The sequence below is a fragment of the Kogia breviceps genome, chromosome 10 (genome assembly GCF_026419965.1).
Source record: "Kogia breviceps isolate mKogBre1 chromosome 10, mKogBre1 haplotype 1, whole genome shotgun sequence".
In the NCBI taxonomy this organism is placed as follows: Eukaryota; Metazoa; Chordata; class Mammalia; order Artiodactyla; family Physeteridae; genus Kogia; species Kogia breviceps.
In genome coordinates this window covers 91612554-91636692 of record NC_081319.1, presented here as the reverse complement: position 1 = coordinate 91636692, position 24139 = coordinate 91612554, and the positions used below count along the sequence as shown (strand labels likewise).

Here is a 24139-nt window from a genome sequence, read left to right as displayed (position 1 = left end):
ACTTAAAAACGGTTAAAATGGTAAATTTTACGTTATGTATATCTTAACATAATAAAAAGTCTTAAAATTTAAATATTCATATGAAAGAAAATACTACAGTGTAACAGATAAACCAGTAAGTTATAAATTATCAAATGTCATTTTATTTATAAAGTGCATCCATTTATTTTTTGAATAAATAATACATCTGCATGGTCCAAAAATAAAAGGTACAAAATGACATACAGGGAAAAGCAAATCTTCCTTTAGCCACTCAGTTCCTTTTCCCAGAGACATGACTCCATTACCAATTATTTATATATTCTGCCACAGATTTTATACATGTATAAAACTGTAGTTGTAACTATAGTCATACACTCTATGCACTATGTTGCAAATTTCTTTTTCCACTTAAGAATAGATAGTGCATTAAATGCAACCTTTTTCTTTTTCAGGAGCTGTAGACACCATAAAGATATTTAACCAATTCCCTATTGAGAAGCCAGAGAGAGTTTTCAGTCTTTTGCTATTGCAAGCAAACTTTCAAAGACTAATCTGGCACATATGTCATTTTGTGTTAACTGTGAGCATTTCTATAAGTTAAATTCCTAGAGGTAGTGTCACTGGCTTTTCAAATGATTCAGATTAAAATCATTTAATTTTAATTAAATGATTAATTAAACTTAATTAATTAATTAAATTAATTTCACCAAAGAAGTACTGGTGTCAGTTGCTTTATCCCCAAACTTGGAAACTTCCTTGTATCCTCGTCTACACCTATCAATCTCTAAGTCTTGCCGATCTTACCTCCTCAGTGTCTTCTGTCCTCCCTTTTCATTTTCCCATTGCTCACAGCCAACAACTTGATTTAGGCTTTTCACTATTTCTTCATGTTGTCCTCAAACCCAGCCTCCTGAGAGAATATTCTGCTCAGACATTTTCATGCTACCCGATACATCCAGGATTAGGTCTAGTCTTTATTTTAGCAAACAAGACTCACCTTAATCTGCACTTTCCTTTCCAGCCTTCGCTGCTATCATCCAACTTTACTCTTTTTTGCTTTTATAATGTACAATAGTTTATAGTTTCAGGCCCCCATACATTGGCCCTCACTGTCTCCCCAGTGTGGAATACCTTTGTCCATTTCCCTCACTTCACCCCTGGGGGAAATCCTGATCTCTCTGTTGTGCCCCACAGGCCTCTTGCATTCATCTTCCATAGGGACTGCTCTTCTCTACTGAAGCTATATCCTTGCAGTAGCCTGGAACGGTGGTAGGGAGTGTCTTTCTTCTTTTCTAGCTCCAGCATCCAGCAAGTGCATATCATATGGTATGCACTCAATGAAATTTGTTTGAACTTAACCAGATCTTGGGGAGAAGGGGTGCACTCATTCATTGATTCAACCTGTTTATTGAGAGGCTATTAAGTGCAAGAGTATGAACTAGGCAGTGGGATTACCACCAAGAAGAAGGTGACCCAGGGCCTACTTTTGGTCCTAGTGAAGAGCTGGGGCAACATAAACACACAATTCTAATTCAGCTGGGTGAAGACTGCTGTGGACCTTAGGTCACAGTTCAGATTTTTTTTTTTTTTTTTGGATGAGCAAAGGGTGCCATTTTAGCTAGAGGGAAATGCACTAGGAAAGTCATTTACAAAATAAGTCAATTGCCCCAAATCACTGTGAAACCCAGAGTCACACATAATTTTGACTTCCTGTTCATGGCTATTGTCTTCACTTTCTAAAGGGGAAATGCTTTTCTGGTAAACCAGGTCAGTGTCTGGGGTAAAGTATAATAAGGTGAGATAACTCATGTAAGGTAACCAGGTCAGAATCTGTATATACTCCATGAAAGTTGTCTTTCTCTGCTAAACTGCTTCTACTAGACTGTCTTCTAAGCATTAAAACAAACAAACAAACAAACAACAACAAAAAACCTTTCTTGGTGGTCAATGTTCTATATTAAGTTTAATGCAACTGTTATCTTTTTACCCTTCTCCATTTTCTTTAATACGACCTCTTTTCACAAAAGGTCGAGGAAGCTGGTAAAATGTAATGAAAAGAACAGATTCTCTGGGAGTCCCGCAGAGTTGGGTTTAGCACAGAGGACAGTCACTACTACCAGAATCACTTTGGGCACGTAATTAAACTCCCAGTTTCCTCTTTTGTAAAATAAGAATAATAATAAATAAGTGGGGAGATAATGTTTATGGAAAGCTCTGAACACAGTACCCGACACGTAGTAAGAGCTCAGGAGAAGTTAGCTATTAAACGATTCTAAGAACTCGAGGTCTTGAAGGTCTTATTTTCGTTCTGGCAACCAAAGGAATCGTTAAACGAAATCATTACTAAACCAAGTTGAAACTGAACGCGCACTCCCAGCAGTGATGTAATTTGATCTCTCCGGGCCACCGTCTCCGAGCATGCGTAAAGAAACGTGGCGGGACGTATGTGTCATGGCGAGCTCTATCTAAAGTCGCTGCAGTTTCCGGAGAGGGGCGTTTAGGTTCTCTTACTTTTGGCTGGCTTGTTATTTCCTGACTGCTGGATAAGGGTGGCGGGTGGATCAGTGTGGGGCAGAGTTTGGCCAGAGTTCCTTTTACGGCGGAGCCTCGTTTCCCCAGTTTTAGTCTTTCTCGGGAGGTTTGCTTGTTTGTTTCGCAGTTAAAAGGGAACTTACCAGCTGGGCTGGGGGAATTGGGAGGCAGGTAGCGCTGCCAGAAGTGAGGACGGGTCTTTGGCCTTAGGTGCTGCAGGGCTGTAAGGAGTATTTAAGGGAACTCGTTGCTTATTGTCAAATCTAACTTCATTAGTTTTCCCACTTTCTGCGTTAGTGAGTTTGTGGGACGGGACAAGGCTTTCACAGTTACCTAGCTTTCACAGAGCTGTATCTCAGAAATTTAAATTGAAGTTGGTCTGAAGATTAGGTGTCTTGATTTTTCACTTTTCCTTCTTGTTTACTGATAAAACCTCTTTCTGAATCTCGGGACGACACGTGTCTTTCGTGTGTCAGGTGATGTGGATACTTCATTGCCATATTTCTGTTTTGTAGTTCTCGGTATTACTTGAATCACGCAGACGTGTTGTAGTGCCGGATAGTATTTATTAACTACGGCTCTCAGTCATAGCAAATGTGACAGACGTTAACACACCTGCCCTAATCAGAAAGAAATTGGGAATAGTATGGAACATCATTAACCGTGGTGTATAAAGTAGCCTTTTATGGAGTTTAATCCCTTTTAGGTAGTTTTAAAGAGTCCTTACTGTGGTTTTGTGAAGTTGTTGTGAGCTTGCTTTTTCTAATCAGTTTTTATTTTCCAGACTCATCTTTCAAGAAGATTTGAGACTAATTGCGAATAATCAAGGTACTTATTTATTTTAAGGCTTTTATGTTGGAGTGACATGTTACATATTATAATGTGTAGAAACGTAGCCTAATTTTAATTTCTTAGTGATTTTTGCCACCATCATTATCTAGAAACGCCAAGATCTCCCAATCACTAAATCCAAGAAACGTTTTCATTCATTTTACTTAACTTTGCATTACCTGCATTGAGCAGCACTGACCATGTCCACCTCTTTCACATGCTCGCTTCCTTTTCCTTTTGTGACCCACTGATTTTCTTCTTCTCTAGTGGCTTCTTCTTGATCTCCATTATAGGCTGGTTCTCTTCTGTATGGCCGGTAAATATGGAGTTCCTTAAGGCTTGGTCCTGTCCTCTTTCCAATTAGAAGAAATTCTGTTCTCTTTCTCTGGGTGAGCTAATGCACAACCTCATCAACATTGTTCTCTGTCTTTTTTTTTATTCTAGCCATCCTAGTGTGTGTGAAATGGTGTCTCATTGTGGTTTTAATTTGCTTTTTCTTGATAGCTAATGATGTTGACATCTCATGTTATTGGTCGTTTGTATATCTTCTTAGGAGAAATGTCTGTTCAAATCCTTTGCTCATATTTTTCGTTGGGTTATTTTTCTGTTGTTGAGTTGTTAAGTGTTCTATATGTATTCTGATACCAGACCTTTATCAGACATTTGATTTGCAAATATTTTCTCCAATTGTATGAGCTCTCTTTTCACTTTCTTGATGGTGTCCTTTGAAGCACGAAAGTCTTAAATATGAAAGTCTGAAATGTAAGTCCAGTCTGTTTTTTCTTTTGTTGCTTTTTCTTTTTGTATCATAACTAAGAAACCAGTGCTTTATCTAATGTCATGAACATTTATGCCTATCTTATCTTCTAAGAGTTTTATAGCATTAGTTCTTAAATTTCGGTCTGCAATCAATTTGAGTTAATTTTTGTATGTGATGTGAAGTAGGAATCCAACTTCATTCTTTGCATGTGGCTATCCAGTTGTCCCAGCGCCATGTGTTGAAAACACTACTCTTTTCCCCATTGAATTTTCTTGGCACCCTTGTTGAAAATAATCTGACCAGGTAATATATTTTTGACGAGCATTCTAGATGATTTTATGAAAGAATAACTCTAGGACAGTGATTCTCAAACTTTAGTGCACATCAAAATTACCTGGAGGACTTGTTAAAGATTGCTGAGCTTTACTCAGGATCTGATTCAGTAGATTTTGAGTGGGACCCCAGACTTTTCATTTCTAACAAGTTCCCCAGTGACCCTAATTGTGCTGGTGTGGGAACCACACTGTGAAAACTACTGGTGTAGGACTTTGGTTCACAACTGTGGCAACACATATGAGAATTACTGGAAAGTTTTAAAAAATATTGACGTCCAGGCTCTGTCCTAGCGATTGATTCAACTAGCGCAGGGCTCAGTTTTCGGTAATTTTCCATAGCTCCTCAGGTGACTATAATGAACACTGGTAGGAGAACAGTGGTTCTCAATCAGAGGTGTATAGTGGAATCACCTGGGCAGATTTTACCTTCCGATCCTTAAATTCCACTCTGGAGAATGGGGCCTGGGTATTTGCTATTGTAAAAGGTCTCCTAATAAATCACCTCTGTAAGTAACCAGTACTCTATATTATTCTCTCTTCATCATTTTCAATATCTCCTTTTTTCACTTACTGTATTTATTTCCCTTATTAAACTTGATTTCCTCTACCTTTGAGAAAAAACTTTATACGATCCTGTTGTTCCATTTAACTACTATCTTGCTCTCCTTTTATTCTCAAACTTTCATTATTATTCACTTATTTAGTTATTTCTGAAGGCTAACAATTCCATTTACCAGTTTGTTGGCAGTGAGAACTTGAGCTGATTAATAGTGATGAGTGAGTTTGTTCAGGTGCTTATTATATGCAGCCAGGTTTAGGAACCTCTGCATTATATATTTGTCTCTTTTGTCTCCCTGGAGTGAATTTCTGGAAATGGAATTGCTGGGCAAACGGATGTATGTTTTAAAGTTTGATATGTATCGCCAGATTGCCCTTCAGAAAGGGTATGTCAGTTTTACCATGCTTTCTGCTAGCAGTTGGGTGTTTGTCAGTCTTTGTTATGAGTGGGGTAGATGGAAAATAACTCCTTGTTTAAACACATGCCCTTAGTGTGTTTGAGCATTCTTTCCTATGCTTAATGGCTGTTTGCATTTCTTAAGTGTGTTGATGGTTTTGCCTTTGCCCTTTTTTTTCTGGAATGTTTTTCTTTCTTAAGGTTGCCTTAGACTCGTGCATTATTTGTGCTTTGCCAGTGAGGTAGAGCCATGTGGGGAGAGCTTGGTGTTGAGAGAGGGCCTAGGTTCTAATTTTAGCTCTATCAGTGGACAAATCTTTTAGCTCCTCTGGACTTCACTTCTGTAAAATAAGAGGCTTAGCAGTGTTCCTTGCTTCCCTAACTCTGATATTGTATGTCTACTGCAGTGGACACCTCTCATCTCTCTTCTTCCATACTGTTTCCCTTCAGTGGATCCATAAGCAATTGTGTATGGGATGTAAATATTGTGTAATTAAAAAAAATTAATATATGTCATTCAATTAATAATCCTTCAGTAGTTCTTTAGTAACATTGAAAGGCACTACCTGGTCTTAGCCTTTCTCACTTAACTTTGTTATTTCATATAGTCATAGTTTATAGAAGAAACCTTAGGGGTTAGGTATTCATTTCCCCTTCCCACCTACTGTAAGAATTTCCTCCTATGTTATAGAAAGACTAGCTAAATTCAGCTTAAGCAAGTGTTTATTTATCCATTCATTCACCAGATATTCTGTGCCTGCTGTGTGCTAGGCATTGTTACAGGTGTTGTAGATATAGTGGTGAAAAAGAGATGACACCCTTGTTCTTATGGAGCCTACACTGTAGAGAGAAAGACAGATGCAGTTATATGTATGGAGTCAGGTAGGTAAGTGTTATGAAGAAAAATGAAGCATAAAGTGGGCTAGAGGCCGGTGAGAATGTGTGGGATGCCTCATCAGTGTGTGCTTATTTTAGGGTGATTAGGAAAAGGCCCTCTCAAAGGTGTCATTTGAGTAGAGAAGTAGGCAGCAAGGCATACGAATATCTGGGGATGATATTCAGGGCAGAGGAAGAGCAAGTCTGAAGGCCCTGAGTCAGAAGCTAGTTTGGCCTGCTCAGAGAATGTCTGAAAGATTATTACAGTTGGGGCAGAGTGGGAGGTAGCAGAGGGGGCATATTTTGTTAGACTGGGTAGTGTACAGTAAAAAGTATTTATTGAGAAGCTGCAGTGTGCTAGACAGTTCTAGGCACCTCCTGGGATAAAGCAGTAAACAAAGCACCCAAAAGCCTTTACCTCCCCCGCTCCTCCATCCCCCCCGAGAGTATATATCCTAGTAGAAAGAGATAGTAACAAAATAATGAAGATATTTTCATGGAGGAAGAAATTTTCTTCTACCTTCTAGGTTCTTCTGGCTGGTCTAAGAATTAAACTGACAGATTAACAGGAGGCAAATCAAACGAAAGTTTAATAACATGTATACATGGGAGACACCCAGGCAAACAGTAACTCTCCGAAGTGGTTGAAACCCTTGCCTTCAAACCCTTTTGTCTTCAGCTAAAGACGAAAGAGGATCTTGAGGGTAGTGGTTTGGGACCTCAGAGGGGAGGAAGGCAATTGCCATGCCATGGAAAAGCAAATGTTTGTTAACAGAGGAATTTTAACAAACAGACTTTGCTAGGTTCCTCCCTGTCTGCACACGTAGTTCATACTCTAGTAATCTGTGGTGATTATTCCTTCCCTGGAACAGGTGCTCTGTTTACATTCTTTTAGGCATTCACGGGGAAGGTCACAGTTTCTTCCTGAATCTTTTGGTCCTTGATTGTTTTCAGCTCAAAATAATCTGCGTGGCAAGCAGACATTTTGGGGTGGCAGGTTTGCTCCCCTGGACTATCTAAGCAGGTGGTGAAGTGCTGTGGTAAGGAAACAAGGCGGGGAAGGCGGCTAGGAGGTGTGTGTATGTGGTGAGGTGGGAGTTGCTCAGGAAGGCCTCACTGGTGACATTTGAACAGAGTCCTAAAGGGCTTGAAGGCATTCCAGGCAAGAGGAAGGCCTTGAGGTGAGTGTGTGCCTGGTGGGTGTGAACTAGCCAGGGTGCCCCTGTGGCCGAGTGGAGTGAGAGGGGAGAGCAGGTGGGGTCACAGAGGTAACAGGAAGCTGATTATGTCCTTGTAGAACTCTGTAGCAGTTTTTACTCTGGGGCTTTTTACTCTGAGATGGAATACCAAGGGAAGGTTTTGATCAGAAGCCTGAGAAGAATTTAGGTTTTAAAGGGATCCCTGGCTTCTGTGCTGCAAGTGTCCTTCGGGAATTCAGGGTAGAAGCAGGGTGAGTATTAACAGGAATCCAGGCAAGAGTTAATGTTGGTTTGGACCAAGAATGTAACAGTGGGTATGGTCAGAAATAGATTGTGAATATATTTGGAAGGTCAAGCCAGCAGGCTTTTGTTGGTGGATTGGATTTAGCGTGAAGGGAAGAGAGGAGTCAGGGATGGTTCCAGGATTTTTGGCCTGAGTGGGTGGAAGGTTGGGATTGCCTTTAAGTGAGATGGGGAAAGTTGTGGGAGGATCTGGTGTGATGCAGGTGGGGTAAGGTGGGGAGAGGATCAAGAGTTTTGTTTTTGACCTTTTAATTTTGCAATAACTATTAGACATTCAAGCAGGGGTGTTGAGTAGGCAGTTGGACATCTGAGCCTGAAGTTCAGGGGAGGACTGGGGCTGGTTATATAAGCCTACAGTTGGTATTGCAAGGCCTCGGGACTGGATGAGATCACCTAGGGTGTGTCTGTAACTAGAGATGAGAAGTCCTGTAACGGAGCCCTGGGGGCATTCCGACGTTGAGAAGTTGGAGAGATGAGGAGGAACCAGCAAAGGAGACTTGGGGAGTGGTTGACATGGTAGGAGGAGAACTCCTCAGAGTGTGGGATTCCAGAAGTCAGTGAAGAAGATCGCTTTAGGAGGGAATGCATGGACCATAGGTGTCAGATGCTGCAGACCGGGTCAGGCGAGATGGCTGAGAATTGACCACCGTGTACGCTGTAGTGAGTCACTGAAATCAAGACAGAAGTTTCGGTGGAGTGGTCGGGGTGAAAGCCCGGTTCAGTAGAGAATGGGAGGGGGGAATTGGAGACAGTTCTTGCAAGGAGTTTTCTTTTAAAGGATGGAAATGTGGTGGAGATAGAAGGTAGAGGAAGTGGGGTCCGGATAAGGTTTTTGTTTTTCAAATGGGAGAAATAACAGTATGTTTATACCCAGATAGTAATGATTCAGTTAAGAGACGATGAGGATGCAAGAAGAGGAAGCATGGCTGGAATTCTGTGCTCGAGCAGGTCAGAGTAGAGGGATTGTTCTAAGGGGGGTGGGCAGTTCATTCACTGTAACAGATTGATATGTGGCCAAAACCCATTTCCCGGTAAGAGGATGAAGGCATCCCTCTGTACAGAATGTGGGAGGGGATCTGAGGGTCGGCTTCATTCAGGCCTTCTGTTTTCAGTACCGTCAGTACCTCGTGAAGAGGAGATCTGTGAGAAATTAATTTTCAGAAAACTCCTAGGATCAGCGAGTTTAAGCTTCTTCACCGCAGCTCTTCCCAGTCCTTGCTCTACTAATGCATACTGGGAACCTGTAAGAGGCAGCCTTTCCCAAATTTATTTGACCACAGAACTATTTCTTCTCTGATAGTTAATAAATAGAACGAATTTGGGAAAGACTAACCCTAGCTCATTTCACCTTACCTATAGTTTGCTGAGTCGGCCAGGGCTCTTGTTTGCGAGAACAGAAACCCCAACTCAAATGAATTTGAGCCACAGAGGGAATTTACTGGCTCATGTGACTGGGCAGGGCAGGGCTGCATCTGGCTGCAGGCATTGGTTGGACCCAGTTGCTCAAATAATGTCAGTATTGGGCTTCCCCGGTGGCGCAGTGGTTGAGAGTCCGCTGCGCCTGCGTGTCCGGAGCCTGTGCTCCGCAACGGGAGGGGCCACGACAGTGAGAGGCCCGCGTACCGCAAAAACAAAAAAAAAATAATGTCAGTATTGTTCGTTATCTCTCTAGCTCTTAGAAGGCTTTCCTGCCTTGGGTAGGGTTCTGCTTTGTGGCAGGCCCCCAGTATCCTCAAGTTCACAGCCTCCTAACTTAGTCACGTCAGAGAAAGAGAAGCCAGCTCTCCTGTTAGCCCTGGCATAGAAGTTCTCGTGATGATTCTGATTGGCTCGGCTTGTCATGTCCAAACCGGAACCAATCATTGTGGCCCAGAGGGTGAATTACTCTGGCACATGGGTGTCATGTGCCGCGGCTGCATCTGGGGAAGGAGGGGGCCTGTGACTGACAGTCCTACCCTGACCACATGGTGTGGGTGTTCACTATAATTTGGACAGTTCTTGATTGATTGCCGTCTGGGTTATTTCTGATCTTTTGTTCTTCTGAGCAATGTAAAGCTAGCTGAGATTTGAACACAGATTTGTCTGATTTACAGGGCCTAGTTTGTCATAACTTGTAGAGAGTGCGTTACAGCCAAGGGCACAAAATGAGCCTGGCTGGAAATACTCTGTTAATTGAAAGATGGGAATCTGACAAATGAAGAGAAGGAAAATTCATCAGAAAGGCTCGAGACCAGTGGAGAGTGTAGGACCCTTAACACCGGTTTAGGCGACCCGGATGAAAAGTGGTCGTTCCGGGTAATTAAGTAGGCCGTAGAGTCTCACACAGCACGTGGGCTCAGGCTCGTCTGCCGTGGAGTCTTTGAGCTGCTTTGGGTAAGTTAGCTGCTCTGTCTTTTAGATCACTCTTCATTTTCTTTTTATTTGGCTGTGCCACGCGGCTTATGGGATTTTAGTTCCCCGACCAGGGCTGGAACCCAGGTCCTTGGCAGTGAGAGTGCGGAGTCCTAACCATTGGACAGCCAGGGAATTCCCTAGATTACTCTTTAAAGTGAGCGTAACACTACCACCTACCTCCTGGAGTTGTTGTGAATGGTTAATGAGATGATGCTGTGAAGCACTTGCTTCCTGTCTGGACACAGTATTAGTGGAGGTCTGCCAGTAAGTGTCCTCAAGTATGGGCAGACCTCATTTTCTTGTGCTTCACTTTATTGTGCTTTGCAGATGTTGCCCTTTTTTTTTTTTTTTTGATACGCGGGCCTCTCACTGTTGTGGCCTCTCCCATTGCGGAGCACAGGCTCCGGACGCGCAGGCTCAGCGGCCATGGCTCACGGGCCCAGCCGCTTCGCGGCACGTGGGATCTTCCCGGACCGGGGCACGAACCTGTGTCCCCTGCATCGGCAGGCGGACTCAACCACTGCGCCACCAGGGAAGCCCTGTTGCCCTTTTTTGTTTTCGTTTTTACACACTGAAGCTTTGTGGCGACCTGGCATCCAGCATGTCTGCTGGTGCCATTTTTCCAACAGCATTTACTCTGTGTCTCTGTGCCACATTTTGGCTCGCAGTATTTCAGACTCTTCCATTATTGTTATATTTGTTATGGTGATCTGTAATCATTTATTTTTGTTACTGTTGTAATTGTTTTGGGGCACCTTGAACTATGCCTGTATGAGATAGCGAACTTAATTGGTAAATGTGTGCTCCTACTTACACCAACTGGCCCTTCCCCCATCTCTCCCCCTTTCCTCGTGCCTCCCTATTCCCTGAGACACACCAATACTGAAATTAGGCCAGTTAATAACCTGGCAGTGGCCTCTAAGTGTCCAAGTGAAAGGAAGAATTGCATGTCTCTCAGTTTAAATAAACTAGAAGTGATTAAGCTTAAAGAGGAAGCCAAGATAGACTGAAAGCTAGGCTTCTTGTGCCAGTTAGCCAAATTGTGAATGTAAAGGAAGAGTTCTTGAAGGATATTAAAACAGATCCTCCAGTGAACACATAGATGATAAAAAAGCAAAACAGCCTTATTGCTGATACGGAGAAAGTTTGAGTGGTGTGGATAGAAGATCAAGGCAGCCGCAACGTTCCCTTGAACCAAAGCCTAATCCTGAGCAAGGCCCTAACTCTGTTCAATTCGGTGCAGGCTGATAGAGGTAAGGAAGCTACAGAAGAAAAGTTTGAAGCTAGCAGAGGTTGGTTCATGAGATTTAAGGAAAGAAGTCGTCTCCATACGTAAAAGTGCAAAGTGAAGCAGAAAGTGCTGAGGTAGAAGCTGCAGCAAGTTACCCACAAGGTCCAGAAGATCTAGCTAAGATAATTACAGTGGCTCGGTGCCTGGTTTCAAAACTTCAAAGGACAGACTGACTCTCTTGTCAGGGGCTAATACAGCTGATGATGATAAGTTGAAGCCAGTGCTCATTTACCATTCCGGAAATCCTAGGGCCCTTAAGAATTACACTAAATCTTCCCTGTCTGTGCTCTGTAAATGGAACAACAAAGCCTGGATGACAGCACATCTGTTTATGACATAGTTTAGTGAATATTTTAAGCCCACTATTGAGACCTACTGCCTAGAAAAAACATTCCTTTGAAAATATTACTGCTCATTGACAGTACATCTGGTCACCCAAGAGCTCTGATGGAGATATACAAGGAGATTAATGTTTTTCATGCTGCTAACACAGCATCCATTCTGCAGCCCATGGGTCAAGTAGTAATTTTGACTTTCAAGTGTTATTATTGAAGAAATATATTTTATAAGGCTAAGCTGCTATAGATAGTGATTCCTCTGATGGATCTGGGCAAAGTAAATTGATAACCTTTTGGAAAGGATTCACCATTCTATGTACCATTGAGGACATGTGTGATTCATAGAGGGAGGTCAAAATTTCAACATTAACAGGAGTTTGGAACCAGTCGATTCCAACTTTCATGGATGACTTTGAGGGGTTCCAGGTTTCGTGGAGGAGATAACTGCCGATGTGGTGGAATTAGCAAGAGAACTAGAATTAGAAGTGGAGTCTGAAAATGTGACTGAATTGCTGCAATCTCATGGTAAAACGTGGATGGATGAGGAGTTGATTCTTATGGATAAGCAAGGAAAGTGATCTCTCGAGATGGAATCTACTTCTGGTGAAGATGCTGTGAAGATTGTTTTTTTTTTTTTTTTTTTTTTTTTTTGCGTGTGTGTGTGTGTTACGCGGGTCTCTCACTGTCGTGGCCTCTCCCATTGCGGAGCTCAGGCTCCGGACGCACAGGCTCAGCGGCCACGGCTCATGGGCCCGGCCGCTCCGCGGCACGTGGGATCTTCCTGGACCGGGGCACGAACCCGCGTCCCCTGCATCGACAGGCGGACTCTCAACCACTGCGCCACCAGGGAAGCCCCAAGATTGTTGAAATGACAACGAAGGATTTAGAATATTATGTAAACTTAGTTAATAAAGCAGAGGCAAGGTTTGAGAGAATTGACTATAATTTCAAAAGAAGCTCTATTGTGGGTAAAATGCTGTCAAACAGTGTTGCATGCTTATAGAGAAAGTGTTCATGAAAGGAAGAATCAATTGATGAGGCAAACGTCACTGTTCTCTTATTTTAAGAAATTCCCACAGCCACCCGCCTTCAGCAGCCGCCACCCTGACCAGTCAGTAGCCATCAACATGGAGGCAAGACCCTCCACCAGCAAAAAGATGATAATTCTCTGAAGGCTCAGATGGTGGTTAACTTTTTTTTAGCAACAAAGTATTTTAAAATTAGGGCATATACATAGTTTTTTTTTTAGATATAATGCTATTTCACACTTAATAGACTACAGTATAGTGTAAACATAACTTTTATGTGTACTGGAAAATCAAAAAATTCATGTGACTCCCTTTATTATGACATTCGCTTTATTGTGGTGGTCTGGAGCTGAACCTGCAGTTATCTTTGAGTTATGCCTGCACGTTTCATTTTTCAGGTAGCTTTTTTTCTGAAGTATCTTATTTTAACATAATTGTAGATTTACTTAGTTATAAAAATTATGTGGAGATGCAGTACACTTTCCCCGAGTCTCCCCCAAAGGTAACATCTTGCAAAACTGTAATATGTGCAGTATCACAGCCTGGATATCGACATGATGTGGTCAGGATGCAGAACGTTTCCGTCACCACGAGGATGGCGCACACTGACCTTTACAGTCACGTTCACTTTCCTCCCGCTCCATCCTCTCCTTAATCACTGGCAACCACTATTTTGTCTTCCATTTCCATTATTTTGTTATTTCAATCTCAAGTGTGTTATATACATGTAATCATACAGTGGGTAACCTTTTGCAATTGGCTCTATTCAGATTCACCCAGGTTGTTAACATGGGTCAGTAGCTCGTTCCTTTGTGTGGCTGAGTAGTACGCCACGGTATTGGATGTGCCTCGGTTTACTTCACCATTCAATCGCTGAAGGGCATCTGGGTTGTTTGCAGGTTTTAACTCTTACAAAGAAAGCTGCTGTAAATATTTATGTTAGGTTTTTGTGTGACTGTCTTAATATTTCTCCTGGGTAAACACCTAGAAGTACAGTTGCCGGGTTGCACTGTAGTTGCATGATTAGTTTAAGAAAATGCCAAACTGTTTTCCAGAGCAGCTGTACCATTTTATAGTCCCACCAGGACTGTATGAGTGATCCAGTTTCTCTACATCCTTGCCAGCATTTAGTGTTGTCCCTGTTTTTTTTTTTTTTTTTTTTGGTGGTACGCGGGCCTCTCACTGTTGTGGCCTCTCCCTTTGCTGAGCACAGGCTCTGGACGCGCAGGCTCAGTGGCCATGGCTCATGGGCCCAGCCGCTCCGCGGCATGTGGGATCTTCCCGGACCGGGGCACGAACCCGCGTCCCCTGCATCGGCAGGCGGATTCTCAACCACTGTGCCACCAGGGAAGCCCATGTCCCTGTTTTTTATTTTAGTGATAGCTATGTAGTGATATCTCATTGTGGTTTTAGTTTATATTTCTCTGATGGCTAGTAATGTTGAATCTCTTTTCATGAACTTATTTTTCCCTCTGGATATCCTCTTAGGTGAAATATCTCTTTGTCTTTTGTTTATTTTCTAACCGAATTTTTTTTTCTTTCTTTCTTTTTTTTTTTTTTTTTTTTACTATTCTGTTTTGAGTTCTAGATACTAGTCCTTTGTCAGATATGTAGTTTGCAAATATTTTTTTCTCAGTCTACAGCTTGACATCTCATCTCTCAAAAGGGTCTTTTGCAGAGTAAAAGTCTTTAATTTTGGTGATGTCTGGGCTTGTTAATTTTTCTTTTTATGGTGGTGCTTTTGGTTTCAAGTCTAAAAACAATTCACCTAGTTCTAGATCCAGAAGACTTTCTCTTACGATGTTTTTCTAAAAGTTTATGGTTTTGTTTTACATTTTAGTCCAGGATCTATTTGAATTAAGTTTTGTAAAAGGTGTGAGACTTAGGTGGTTGTTCATTTATTTGTCTATAAATGTCCAGTTGCTCAAGCAGAAATTATTGAAAAGGCTATCTTTCCTCCACTGAATTGTGTTTTGCAGTTTTATGGGTTTTTTTGGTGTTTGTGTGGAGTGGAATGGTTATTGTGTAAAAGTTTTCTGTCTTGTTAGGCTGCCACTTTTCTGGTTCTTTGGCAACAGAACAGGCTTTTGTTTTGTTGAGGGCTTTTATTGTCTGCACCTGTTGGCATTTCTGGGTTGCTGGCTTCTTCAGCTCCAAGTCTGGGATATAGGAGGCAAAACAAAACCCCAGGAGCTCACCATGGTGGTGTAACTTGGGTTGCAAGGTCCCTAGCCGGTCTGCCTTCTCTCCATCTTTCAAAGTGTTTTTATGTTTATTTTACATATATGTCTGAAGTTCTAGTTGTACTTAGTGGGAGGGATAGGGAAAATATGTTTATTTCATCTTCCTGAAAGCAGTGTCCACATTTTCTTTTCTTAATTATAAAAATTTTGAACATTCAGGAAAGTAGAATTGGATACTAAACACCAGCATGTCTATTTCCTAGATTTAAGAGTTGTGAATGTTTCCCCATGTCTTAATATATTTTTTATTGTTTTAAAATAAATTATAGACATAATATTTACCTCCACATATTCAGTATGCATCTCTAAAAAATAAGATTTTAAACATAAAGACAATACTTTATATCTAATGATTTATAGCAGTATCCAAATACTATCTAATACCCAGTTCATATTCTGATTTCCCTAATTGTTCCCAAAATGTCTTACAGTTGTTTGGACAAAGTAAGACCTGATCAAGAACATGAAGTGTGTTCATATTATCTTCGAAGTATCCTTTAATCTTGAATAGTTCCTTTCCTGCTTTTTTCTCCATGACACTGATTTGTTGAAGAAATAGTTCCAGTTGAACCCTGCAATGTCCCACTATCAATAAGACTTACCTGGTGTTTCTTTTACTGTATCTCCTGTATTTTCTGTAAACTTGAAGTTAAAATCTAAAGGCTTTATTAGATTCAAGTTTGGCAGGAATATTTCACGGGTGATGTTATGTTAAACAGATTTTCTGAGGGACTCATACGCTTGAATCATTTATAACTTTTTTATGTGATAGAGAAGATGCCTTCTGCATCCTGTGATACACTCCTGGATGACATAGAAGATATTGTGTCACAAGAAGATTCAAAGCCCCAAGATAGGCATTTTGCGAGAAAGCACGTTGTTCCAAAGGTGCGAAGGCGAAATACCCAAAAATATTTGCAAGACGAAAACAGTCCACCAAGTGATAGGTAAGCTTTTCTTTTCTTTTGAGATTATATTCAATATCATACCAGGGGAGAGGCTGGCACTACTGTATATGATATCCATAATGTCTCTTTTAAAAAAAACTTTGAAATTTTGAGAGGAAATATGTAGTGGTTTGTTTTGTTTTGTTTTTAATTTGAATGGTTTTAAATTTAGCAAAATCATTGACTAAAGAAGAAAAAGATGTCAAATTGCATGTTTCTTAAAGGCAGGGCCTAGGGCAGTATTTGGCACAAAGATAGCTTCCCCCCCCTGCACCCTCCCCTGGCTGGATCTCTTTGCTGTTACAGTAGTTGGTGTGTAATTGTTACTCCCACATTAAAAATTTTATTGGAATTTGTGATTCTTATGAGATAGTGGTGGTTTGGGCATTTGGTTTTTCTTAGCAAATTTACAAATACTTGTGGATCATCTAAAGGCATTGGGCACAAATTATTGTGCTGTTTACACTGTTATAGGTCTCTAGTGAAATTCTAATACAATGTAGCCAGAAAGGAATATGCAGTTATATAGTTTTAATATGCTTATATTTGTTTACCTAGTAAATTGTTGAGAGTTTTAATACTCTTGATGATTTTGTTTGGAACAGATTCATAAGATGTATGAATTTAAAATTTGCTTATATTTTAATGAAGTTTATTTGTCCTAAACATGTCGTTAAGGTAATGTCTATTTAATTATTAATTATTAGGGCAATCCAAGTTGAAAGTCCTTTTATTTCCTTTGTAAAAATATTACATTTTTCAGAACTCTATTTTTATATATGGAATGCTTTGAATAGTGCTGTAGAGTGACAGATTTTCATTTTGATTCAGTTATTTATATCTGTAAGTTATAAAATAAAGATTGTAACTAGTATATAGTAGTCTTTAAGTGTATTTAACTTTATTTACCATTGCCGCTAGAACCATTTTCTGTGCTATTATTATTTGTACCTTTCCAGGAGTTGAACTTAGTGGTAGTATTTAGTAGTATTGAATTTAAAATACAACTCAAAGAAAAGATATTTTTTATGTAGAGTCTTAACTTAGAATTCTATGCTGTTATTTTATCTTGTATTTAGATATTTTGTGTAACAGCAGATTATGTATTAAGTTGGTGCATTTAATCAATAGCCTGTGAATCGATTGCAGTGAGTGAGTATTTTTGCATAATGGGCCCAGAAATTACCTAGTGCTTTTTATTTAAAAAATCCCTTAATGAGACTTTTTTTTTAAATTCATTAACAGCACTATTCCAGGCATACAGAAAATTTGGATACGAACTTGGGGTTGTTCTCATAATAATTCAGATGGAGAATATATGGCTGGACAACTAGCTGCTTATGGATATAAAATTACAGGTAATGAGATCTGTAATGTATTTTACTGATTAAATTTTTCAGAGCTAAGTTTTAAAAATATTCTAACTTCAGCAACTAAAGGACATTTTAGCATAACTTGATGATTTTAAGGGAAAACAAATTGATACCTAATATATGTTGTCTAGAGAACTAAAGTTGACCCTTGAACAACACAGCTTTGAGCTGTGTGGGTCCACTTATCCGGGACCTTTTTCAATACGTACACTGTTATGTTTACAGTCTGTGGTTGGTTGAATCCTAGGGTGTGGAACCCTCGGATATGGAGGGCTGGCTATGGCACTTGAGGATATGCGGATTTTGGTCTCTGCCGCAGGTCCTGGAACCAATCCCCTGCACATACTTAGGAATGACTGTGTGTGTGTGTGTGTGTGTGTGTGTGTGTGTGTGTGTGTGTGTGTGTGTGTATAATATTAAAAAAAATTTTATTTTGAAATAAGTTTGGACTTACAGGAAAGTAGTAAAATTGAGAGTTTGTATATGCCCTTTATCCAGGTTCCCCTAATCTTAATATCTAACATAATTGTAGTATAATGAATAAATTGGGAAATTAGCATTAGCGCAATACTATTATCTAAACTACAGATCTTATTTGAATTTTGTCAGGTTTCCTATTTACATCCTTTTTATGTTCCAGGATCCAATCTAGGATCTCACCTTATGTTTATTTGTGATGTCTCCTTAGTCTCCTCCAGTCTGTGATAGTTGCTCAGTTTTTTCTCATCTTTTATGACTTTGACACTTCTGAAAGAAAATCGATTATTCTGTAGAATGTCCCTCACCTTGGGTTTGTCTGATAGAGTAAGGTAATTATGATTACCTTAGATTAGAGTAAGGTAATTATGCATTTTTGGCAAGAGGAGCACAGAAGTGATATTATATCCTTCTCAGTGCATCACATCGGGCAGGGGGCTTCATGATGTTAGTATACTACCCCTTGTCTGTCAGATTTCTCCACAGTAAAGTTACTGATTTTCTCATTGTAACTAATAAATATCCTGTGTCTCCTCAACCTCTTGCCTAGTAATTTTAGTATTCGATAATTTTAGTATCTGTCGGTGGATCTTGTCTGCAACAGTTATTACTGTGATATTTGCTTAGTGGTGATTTTCTATTTTCTTCCCCATATATTAATCAGAGTCTTCTGTAAGGAAGGGCTGTCCTTTCCTCCCCATTTTGTTTGTTGATATCAGTATGAACTCATGGATATTTATTTTATTCTCTAGGTTATAGTTCAGAGCTATCATTATTTATTTTGTTTCTTGTATTGTTCCAACTTTGGCCATAGGACCTTGTTTAGGCTGGCTCCTGTGTCCTTCAAACATGCCCCCATTCCTTTTTGAGCACTTCCTTATTTTCTGGCACCACAAGATATTCTAGTGTTGTACTTTCCCTTCCCCAGCCTTGGAAGCAACCACTTTTCCAAGGAATCCTGACTCCTTTCATTAGGAGAATAGTGTTTAGAACCAGACCAGAGATCTGGGCACTAGTTGTGCTTACTGCTACTGTGAAGTGTCAGTGCTTCGAGGTCCTCTCAGTGGACAGAGTTAGGAAATATATATGTATGTGAACTGGCACATACACACATCTGTATCTGTTTCTGTTGTATGTACATTAAATGGGAACATAATTTGAATGCTTTGTGAGAGGCAGTGAATGGTCCAGTGCTTTTTATATGTGTTATCATGCTTAGTCCTTGTGATAAAAGGACATATTAGCATGCATTCATATAGGTGAGAATGGAGAGGTTGTTTCTTACTTTAAATCACATGGGCGGTAAAGTCTGTTGCTCCAAAACATTGCTCTTGACCACTAGTCTATATCACATAGCAAATTGCCTTTGCATGTGTAGTTGGCCCGTCCTAGCTTCAAGGTGGATGTGAGGAGAAGGGCAGATGGGAAAGTTGTTCCTTTCATAGCATTGTTTCCTTCAATAAGTAAATAATTGTATGTCATTAACTCTGTTTTTGATAACTCATTCTTTTAAAAAAATTTTATTTTTATTTATTTATTTATTTATTTTTGATAGTGTTGGGGTGTCGTTGCTGCGTGCGGGCTTTCTCTAGTTGAGGTGAGCGGGGGCTACTCTTCCTTGTGGTGAGCAAGCTTCTCATTTCGGTGGCTTCTCTTGTTGCGGAGCAAGGGGTCTAGGCGCGCAGGCTTCAGTAGTTGTGACACGCGGGCTCAGTGGTTGTGGTTCATGGGCTCTAGAGCACAGGCTCAGTAGTTGTGGCACATGGGCTTAGCTGTTACACAGCATGTGGGATCTTCCTGGACCAGGGCTCGAACCCGTGTCCCACACATTGGCAGGTGGATTCTTAACCATGCGCCACCAGGGAAGTCCTGATAACTCATTCTTTAGACAGCAAAATCAGTCTTAAAACAGGTAAAAACACTCAGTCTGCTTTTAGAATTACTTCTCTGTGTTCATTAGTAATTTTTGTATAATTTAGCCTGTACTTACCTTAATACATTCTGATGGTGCAGTTTGAAAATTAAGAAAATAGCCTTTAAGATAACTTCCTAAATATTAAAAAAATTCAGAGCTTGACTTATCCTAGGTGGTATTTAATATTTAACATGTTAATTCATTTTAACCTATTAGCAGGTTTTTAGTCTTATAACAGTACTCTTCTATGTAAAATAAGTCTTGATGTGTTTATACAAGAATATTAAACTTTGTTATGCAAACCTGATTTTCGTTTCTTATTTGGGAATAGTAAAAAGGGAAATTGGTTCCTTAATCACTTGAATGTGAAATTTATTTTTCTTGTTAATGTAGTTTATTTCTTTTATATGCCTGTATTATATGTATTCATATTAATTTTACATACTGTTGATTTTACCCACTTCAGAAATTTATCAGTTTTAATTCTAGTCTGGCTACATGCAGTAGACTATAGGACCACTTTCTTTCTTGTCTAGATGCCATAGGCCCAGAAAATATAAACATTAGCTTCCTTAAAATATTTAATAAGGAAATCTCTACCGGTCTTTCACTTAGGTTAGATATATGAATGATTTCTGGATACCTGTGCCAGTGGTCTCTTTTGTTATTGTGGAATAATGGGAATTTATAAAAATTATTATTGCTTAATAGTTTATAATATTTCATTAATCACATGTAGACCAAAAATATTTTTGTTTAACTCTGTAATTGATAAGAATGAGATATATAATATAGATTATGTATAATGTACACAGAGGTTACTGAAAACAGTATACAGAGAAATTCAGAAATCTCAGTTACCAATGGTAGATATTTTTACTATTTGGGGAAGAAAGAGAGATTAGGTATATACTTGAAATTGCTACTTCCAACTGTGAATCTAGGAATATAATTACTCCATAGTAAGACCTCACGGAGGCTTACTCAGAGAAGTAAATGCTTGTTTGTTGCCTCTTTCAAATCCTTTTTATTTTGAGTAAAAGGGTGGTTTATAACTTATAATGCCTGCTTACTTCTCATTTCAAAGAATGAAACCTACTGAGGAAAAATGATATCATTCTCTAAAACTCAGATACCTGTTTGCATGATAGAATTAAATTAGTATTATGGAAAGCAGTTAAACTGTCCTTGTAGGTACAGTGGCTTTTTACAGAAGTATGATTTGAACACAAACATTTCATGAGTGTGTTCTTCAAGTGAGCAATTTTTATAGACTAACCCCATCCCCCGCCAATTAATGCTGCTTTGGTTATTGTTTTTGGATTATTTCTTTTGGAATGTTGGTAAATTATTTTCATTGTCCTCATTGGTGGCAGATCTTTATATCTTGAGAATATATTTAGCGTTTGAATGGTCACAGGTCGTTTGAGGCCAAATCTGATGAACAAGTCTTGTGGTATGATACTTATATGTTGGAACTCTTCATTACTGTGACATAAAATAGGATACATGCTGACTTTTCTGATCTCTACATTCTAGTTTTCTTTTTCTTCTTTAAATAGAGCATGGAAACATTTAGGTTTTTTTTTTTTTTTTTTTTTAATCTCGTCTTTTCATCTCAACAGGAATGTCCTCTTGTGATAGGAAGCACGAAACTTGTGTTTCAACCATCGGCCTACTAAGTGGCACTAGTTTTGATTCTGTACTAAATTGTGTGTTATCCATACAAATTAAGTAGTGTTAATTTTGTTCTTGTTGTTTAAATCCTGAGCAGTGTTTTCCTATGTTTGAGAGTGAACTTTCATGGTTGATTAGATTCTTCACCTTTTACAGAGATAAAGAGAAAATCTAGTTCACTCTTGTGAATTCGAAAATACTTTGGCTCCAGATCCTGACTTTTTTTAGCCTGGTATTATGTTAAAGTGAATGCCCAGTCATAGTTAATAACTTTCATGATAATCAAATTATTTTGATAAAAGGTTTTTTTTTTTTTTTTTTTTTTTTTCTGTATGCGGGCCTCTCACTGTTGTGGCCTCTCCCGTTGCGGAGCACAGGCTCCGGATGCGCAGGCCTAGCGGCCATGGCTCACGGGCTTAGTCGCTCCGCGGCATGTGGGATCTTCCCGGACCAGGGCACGAACCCGTGTCTCCTGCATCGGCAGGCGGATTCTCAACCACTGCGCCACCAGGGAAGCCCTGATAAAAGTTTTAAGCTCAATTTTCTCACTGGTAGATGCGGGAAAAACTTCATCTTTTTTTATCGTCTTTCTCTGGGAACTTGCGATCATTTTTCATCCTGTTCCACTTTTGGCCTGACCTTTTCAGGTCACTTAAACTTCTTGTTTGCATTTCTTGTAGCATGTAAGTGGTAGTACCTCAACTCACATATAGTTGCAGTAATTTTTGCGAGTAAATGCTCTGGAGCGCTCGGTTGTATTAAGATGACCAGTCTTTTCAAAATTGCTGGCATTCTGATACTGAACAACTTAAAAATATTTTTTAGTTTTAATAGTTTAGGATTGTTTTTCTAGGCCTTACTGATATTTTATATGGTCAGTGTTTAATTCAGCACATCCACGAACTTGTCACTGTCTTTACTCTTCATTCTGTCTTGCGCCTCAGACCTTTATCTGGACTCTTTCTGCCTAAGTACACCCTTCAAAATATTGTAGAATTTTTATGAGTGACAAATTTACAGAGACTAACAGATTTTCATAAACTTCACTTTTGCTTAATTGCTTAATGATTCCTATTGCCCTTTGAGATTTTGTAATACTTTTTTGATAATTCATTTAGAAATAGCCCGTGTTTAAACATTTTTATTTTTTAAGAAAGTGGGCAGATGAGTAATTACCATGAAAGCTTCACTTAAAAATCTGTTTTTTTGCATTGTTGTCTCCGATTTTGAGGAAAACACCTTTTTTTCAGATGTTGACACTGGAACATGTAAAATAATGTTTGGCTCTTTTTGGCCGTTAAAATTCTAGTTGGTTTGGATTAAAGGCATGATGTATTTTTAGCTCTTGGACAGTAGATGGCAGTATTACATTACATGATCACTGCATCTATGCCATTAATATGAAAAGTGAATTTTGTGTTCCAAATAGTCTTCTAATAAAATTATTAGAAGTCATTAAATTAGTTAACACTTTATTTTATTCTGATTTATTGCTCTTTAAACTTTTTAGTAGTACTTATACTGGAGTCAGACAAATTGACCTTTTCAGAGGCAGCATGACCTGACTCAGATACCCACCCACCACATGTATGCCGGAGACCCTGTGTGAAATGACTCGCTCATTACTTGCTGCTTGACATCGTCATTGCTCTGTTGCCCTGACTGTGCTTGTTCTAGAATGTGGTCATTGTCCTTTTGCCCAGAAGAGCATGCTAAAGTGGGAGGTTTTGAATCTGAGGACAAACATTTGATACCTTTACCATTACATTGCTTTCACACTTAACTAAAACTAACCTTCACATAAGGTGCATCTTGAGTAATCCCCAAATCTATGAACATATATTAAGGTTAAAGAGGTTTCATATTAAAGGAGAATGGAGTAAATTACAGCACTTTAAAGTTTCCCAAGCATTCCCACTTTACCAGCATCAAACACATGTTTGATGGTTAATCCCAGATGATTTGAATGTCCAGGCATTTGCAGAGACTTTCCTTTTGATTATTCCTTCATTGTAGCTTGGTGATTCTCAAATTTAACAGTTTCTAAGAATTCTTGTACTGTTACATACACAAATTCTTGTATGTCATATATATGGGTGATCTAAGGGCTTTTTGTGTATGCGTGTGTGTTGTGACTATAGCTGTAACTGCTTGTACAGCTGTATCTCCCGTGTGCACTGCCACCATTGAGCTTACTTCCTCTGCTTAGAGACGGAGAGGGTGGTACCTCAGCTACTTCCTGTCTTAGGGTAATTTATCTTCTTTTTACATGTTCTCTCCCGTGGTGTGGGAGTTCCTTCTGTCTTAATCATCTTTACCTTTGGCATCTCAGAGACACTGTTGCTTAGTGATTAAGAGCAGACTGTAGCCAGCTGTTAATATTGAGCCAGACTGTAAAGCCAGCTACTGCCATGTATTAGCTTTATGACTTTGGGCAAATGACAATACCTCTGTGCTTCAGTATCCTTATATTTATTTAATGAAGATGACTACAGCAGTCCTTTCTAAAGATTAAATATTAGTATGTACAAACGTGTTCCATGTGTGTCTGGTATTATCATCTGCATCGTCAAACTCAGTACCTGTCACACAATAGGGATTCAGGTGTTCTGTGTGTGTGCATTAGTGAACAGGTAAAATCAGTGTTTTGACTATAATGTATTGAAGTAGTTTTATTCTTTCT

General features: G+C 39.5%; 1 protein-coding gene across 24 annotated transcripts in view; it reads left to right on the top strand.

The window, feature by feature from the left end:
* The first annotated feature begins 2390 nt into the window (after positions 1 to 2390).
* Positions 2391 to 24139, top strand: part of CDKAL1 (CDK5 regulatory subunit associated protein 1 like 1) — a 657591-nt gene continuing 635842 nt past the window's right edge. For 2 of the 24 annotated variants that reach the window (XM_067006680.1, XM_067006685.1), the window contains exons 1-4: positions 8671 to 8721; positions 9867 to 10146; positions 15845 to 16014; positions 17260 to 17372. In XM_067006680.1, coding sequence (XP_066862781.1) covers positions 15845 to 16014; positions 17260 to 17372 — 283 coding nt within the window. In that variant the 5' untranslated portion in view covers positions 8671 to 8721; positions 9867 to 10146. Of the gene's footprint in view, positions 2621 to 3298; positions 3343 to 7217; positions 7453 to 8162; positions 8434 to 8647; positions 8722 to 9866; positions 10147 to 15839; positions 16015 to 17259; positions 17373 to 24139 lie in introns of those variants that run through there. The other 22 variants (XM_067006672.1, XM_067006682.1, XM_067006674.1 and 19 more) reach the window with 20 other exon arrangements.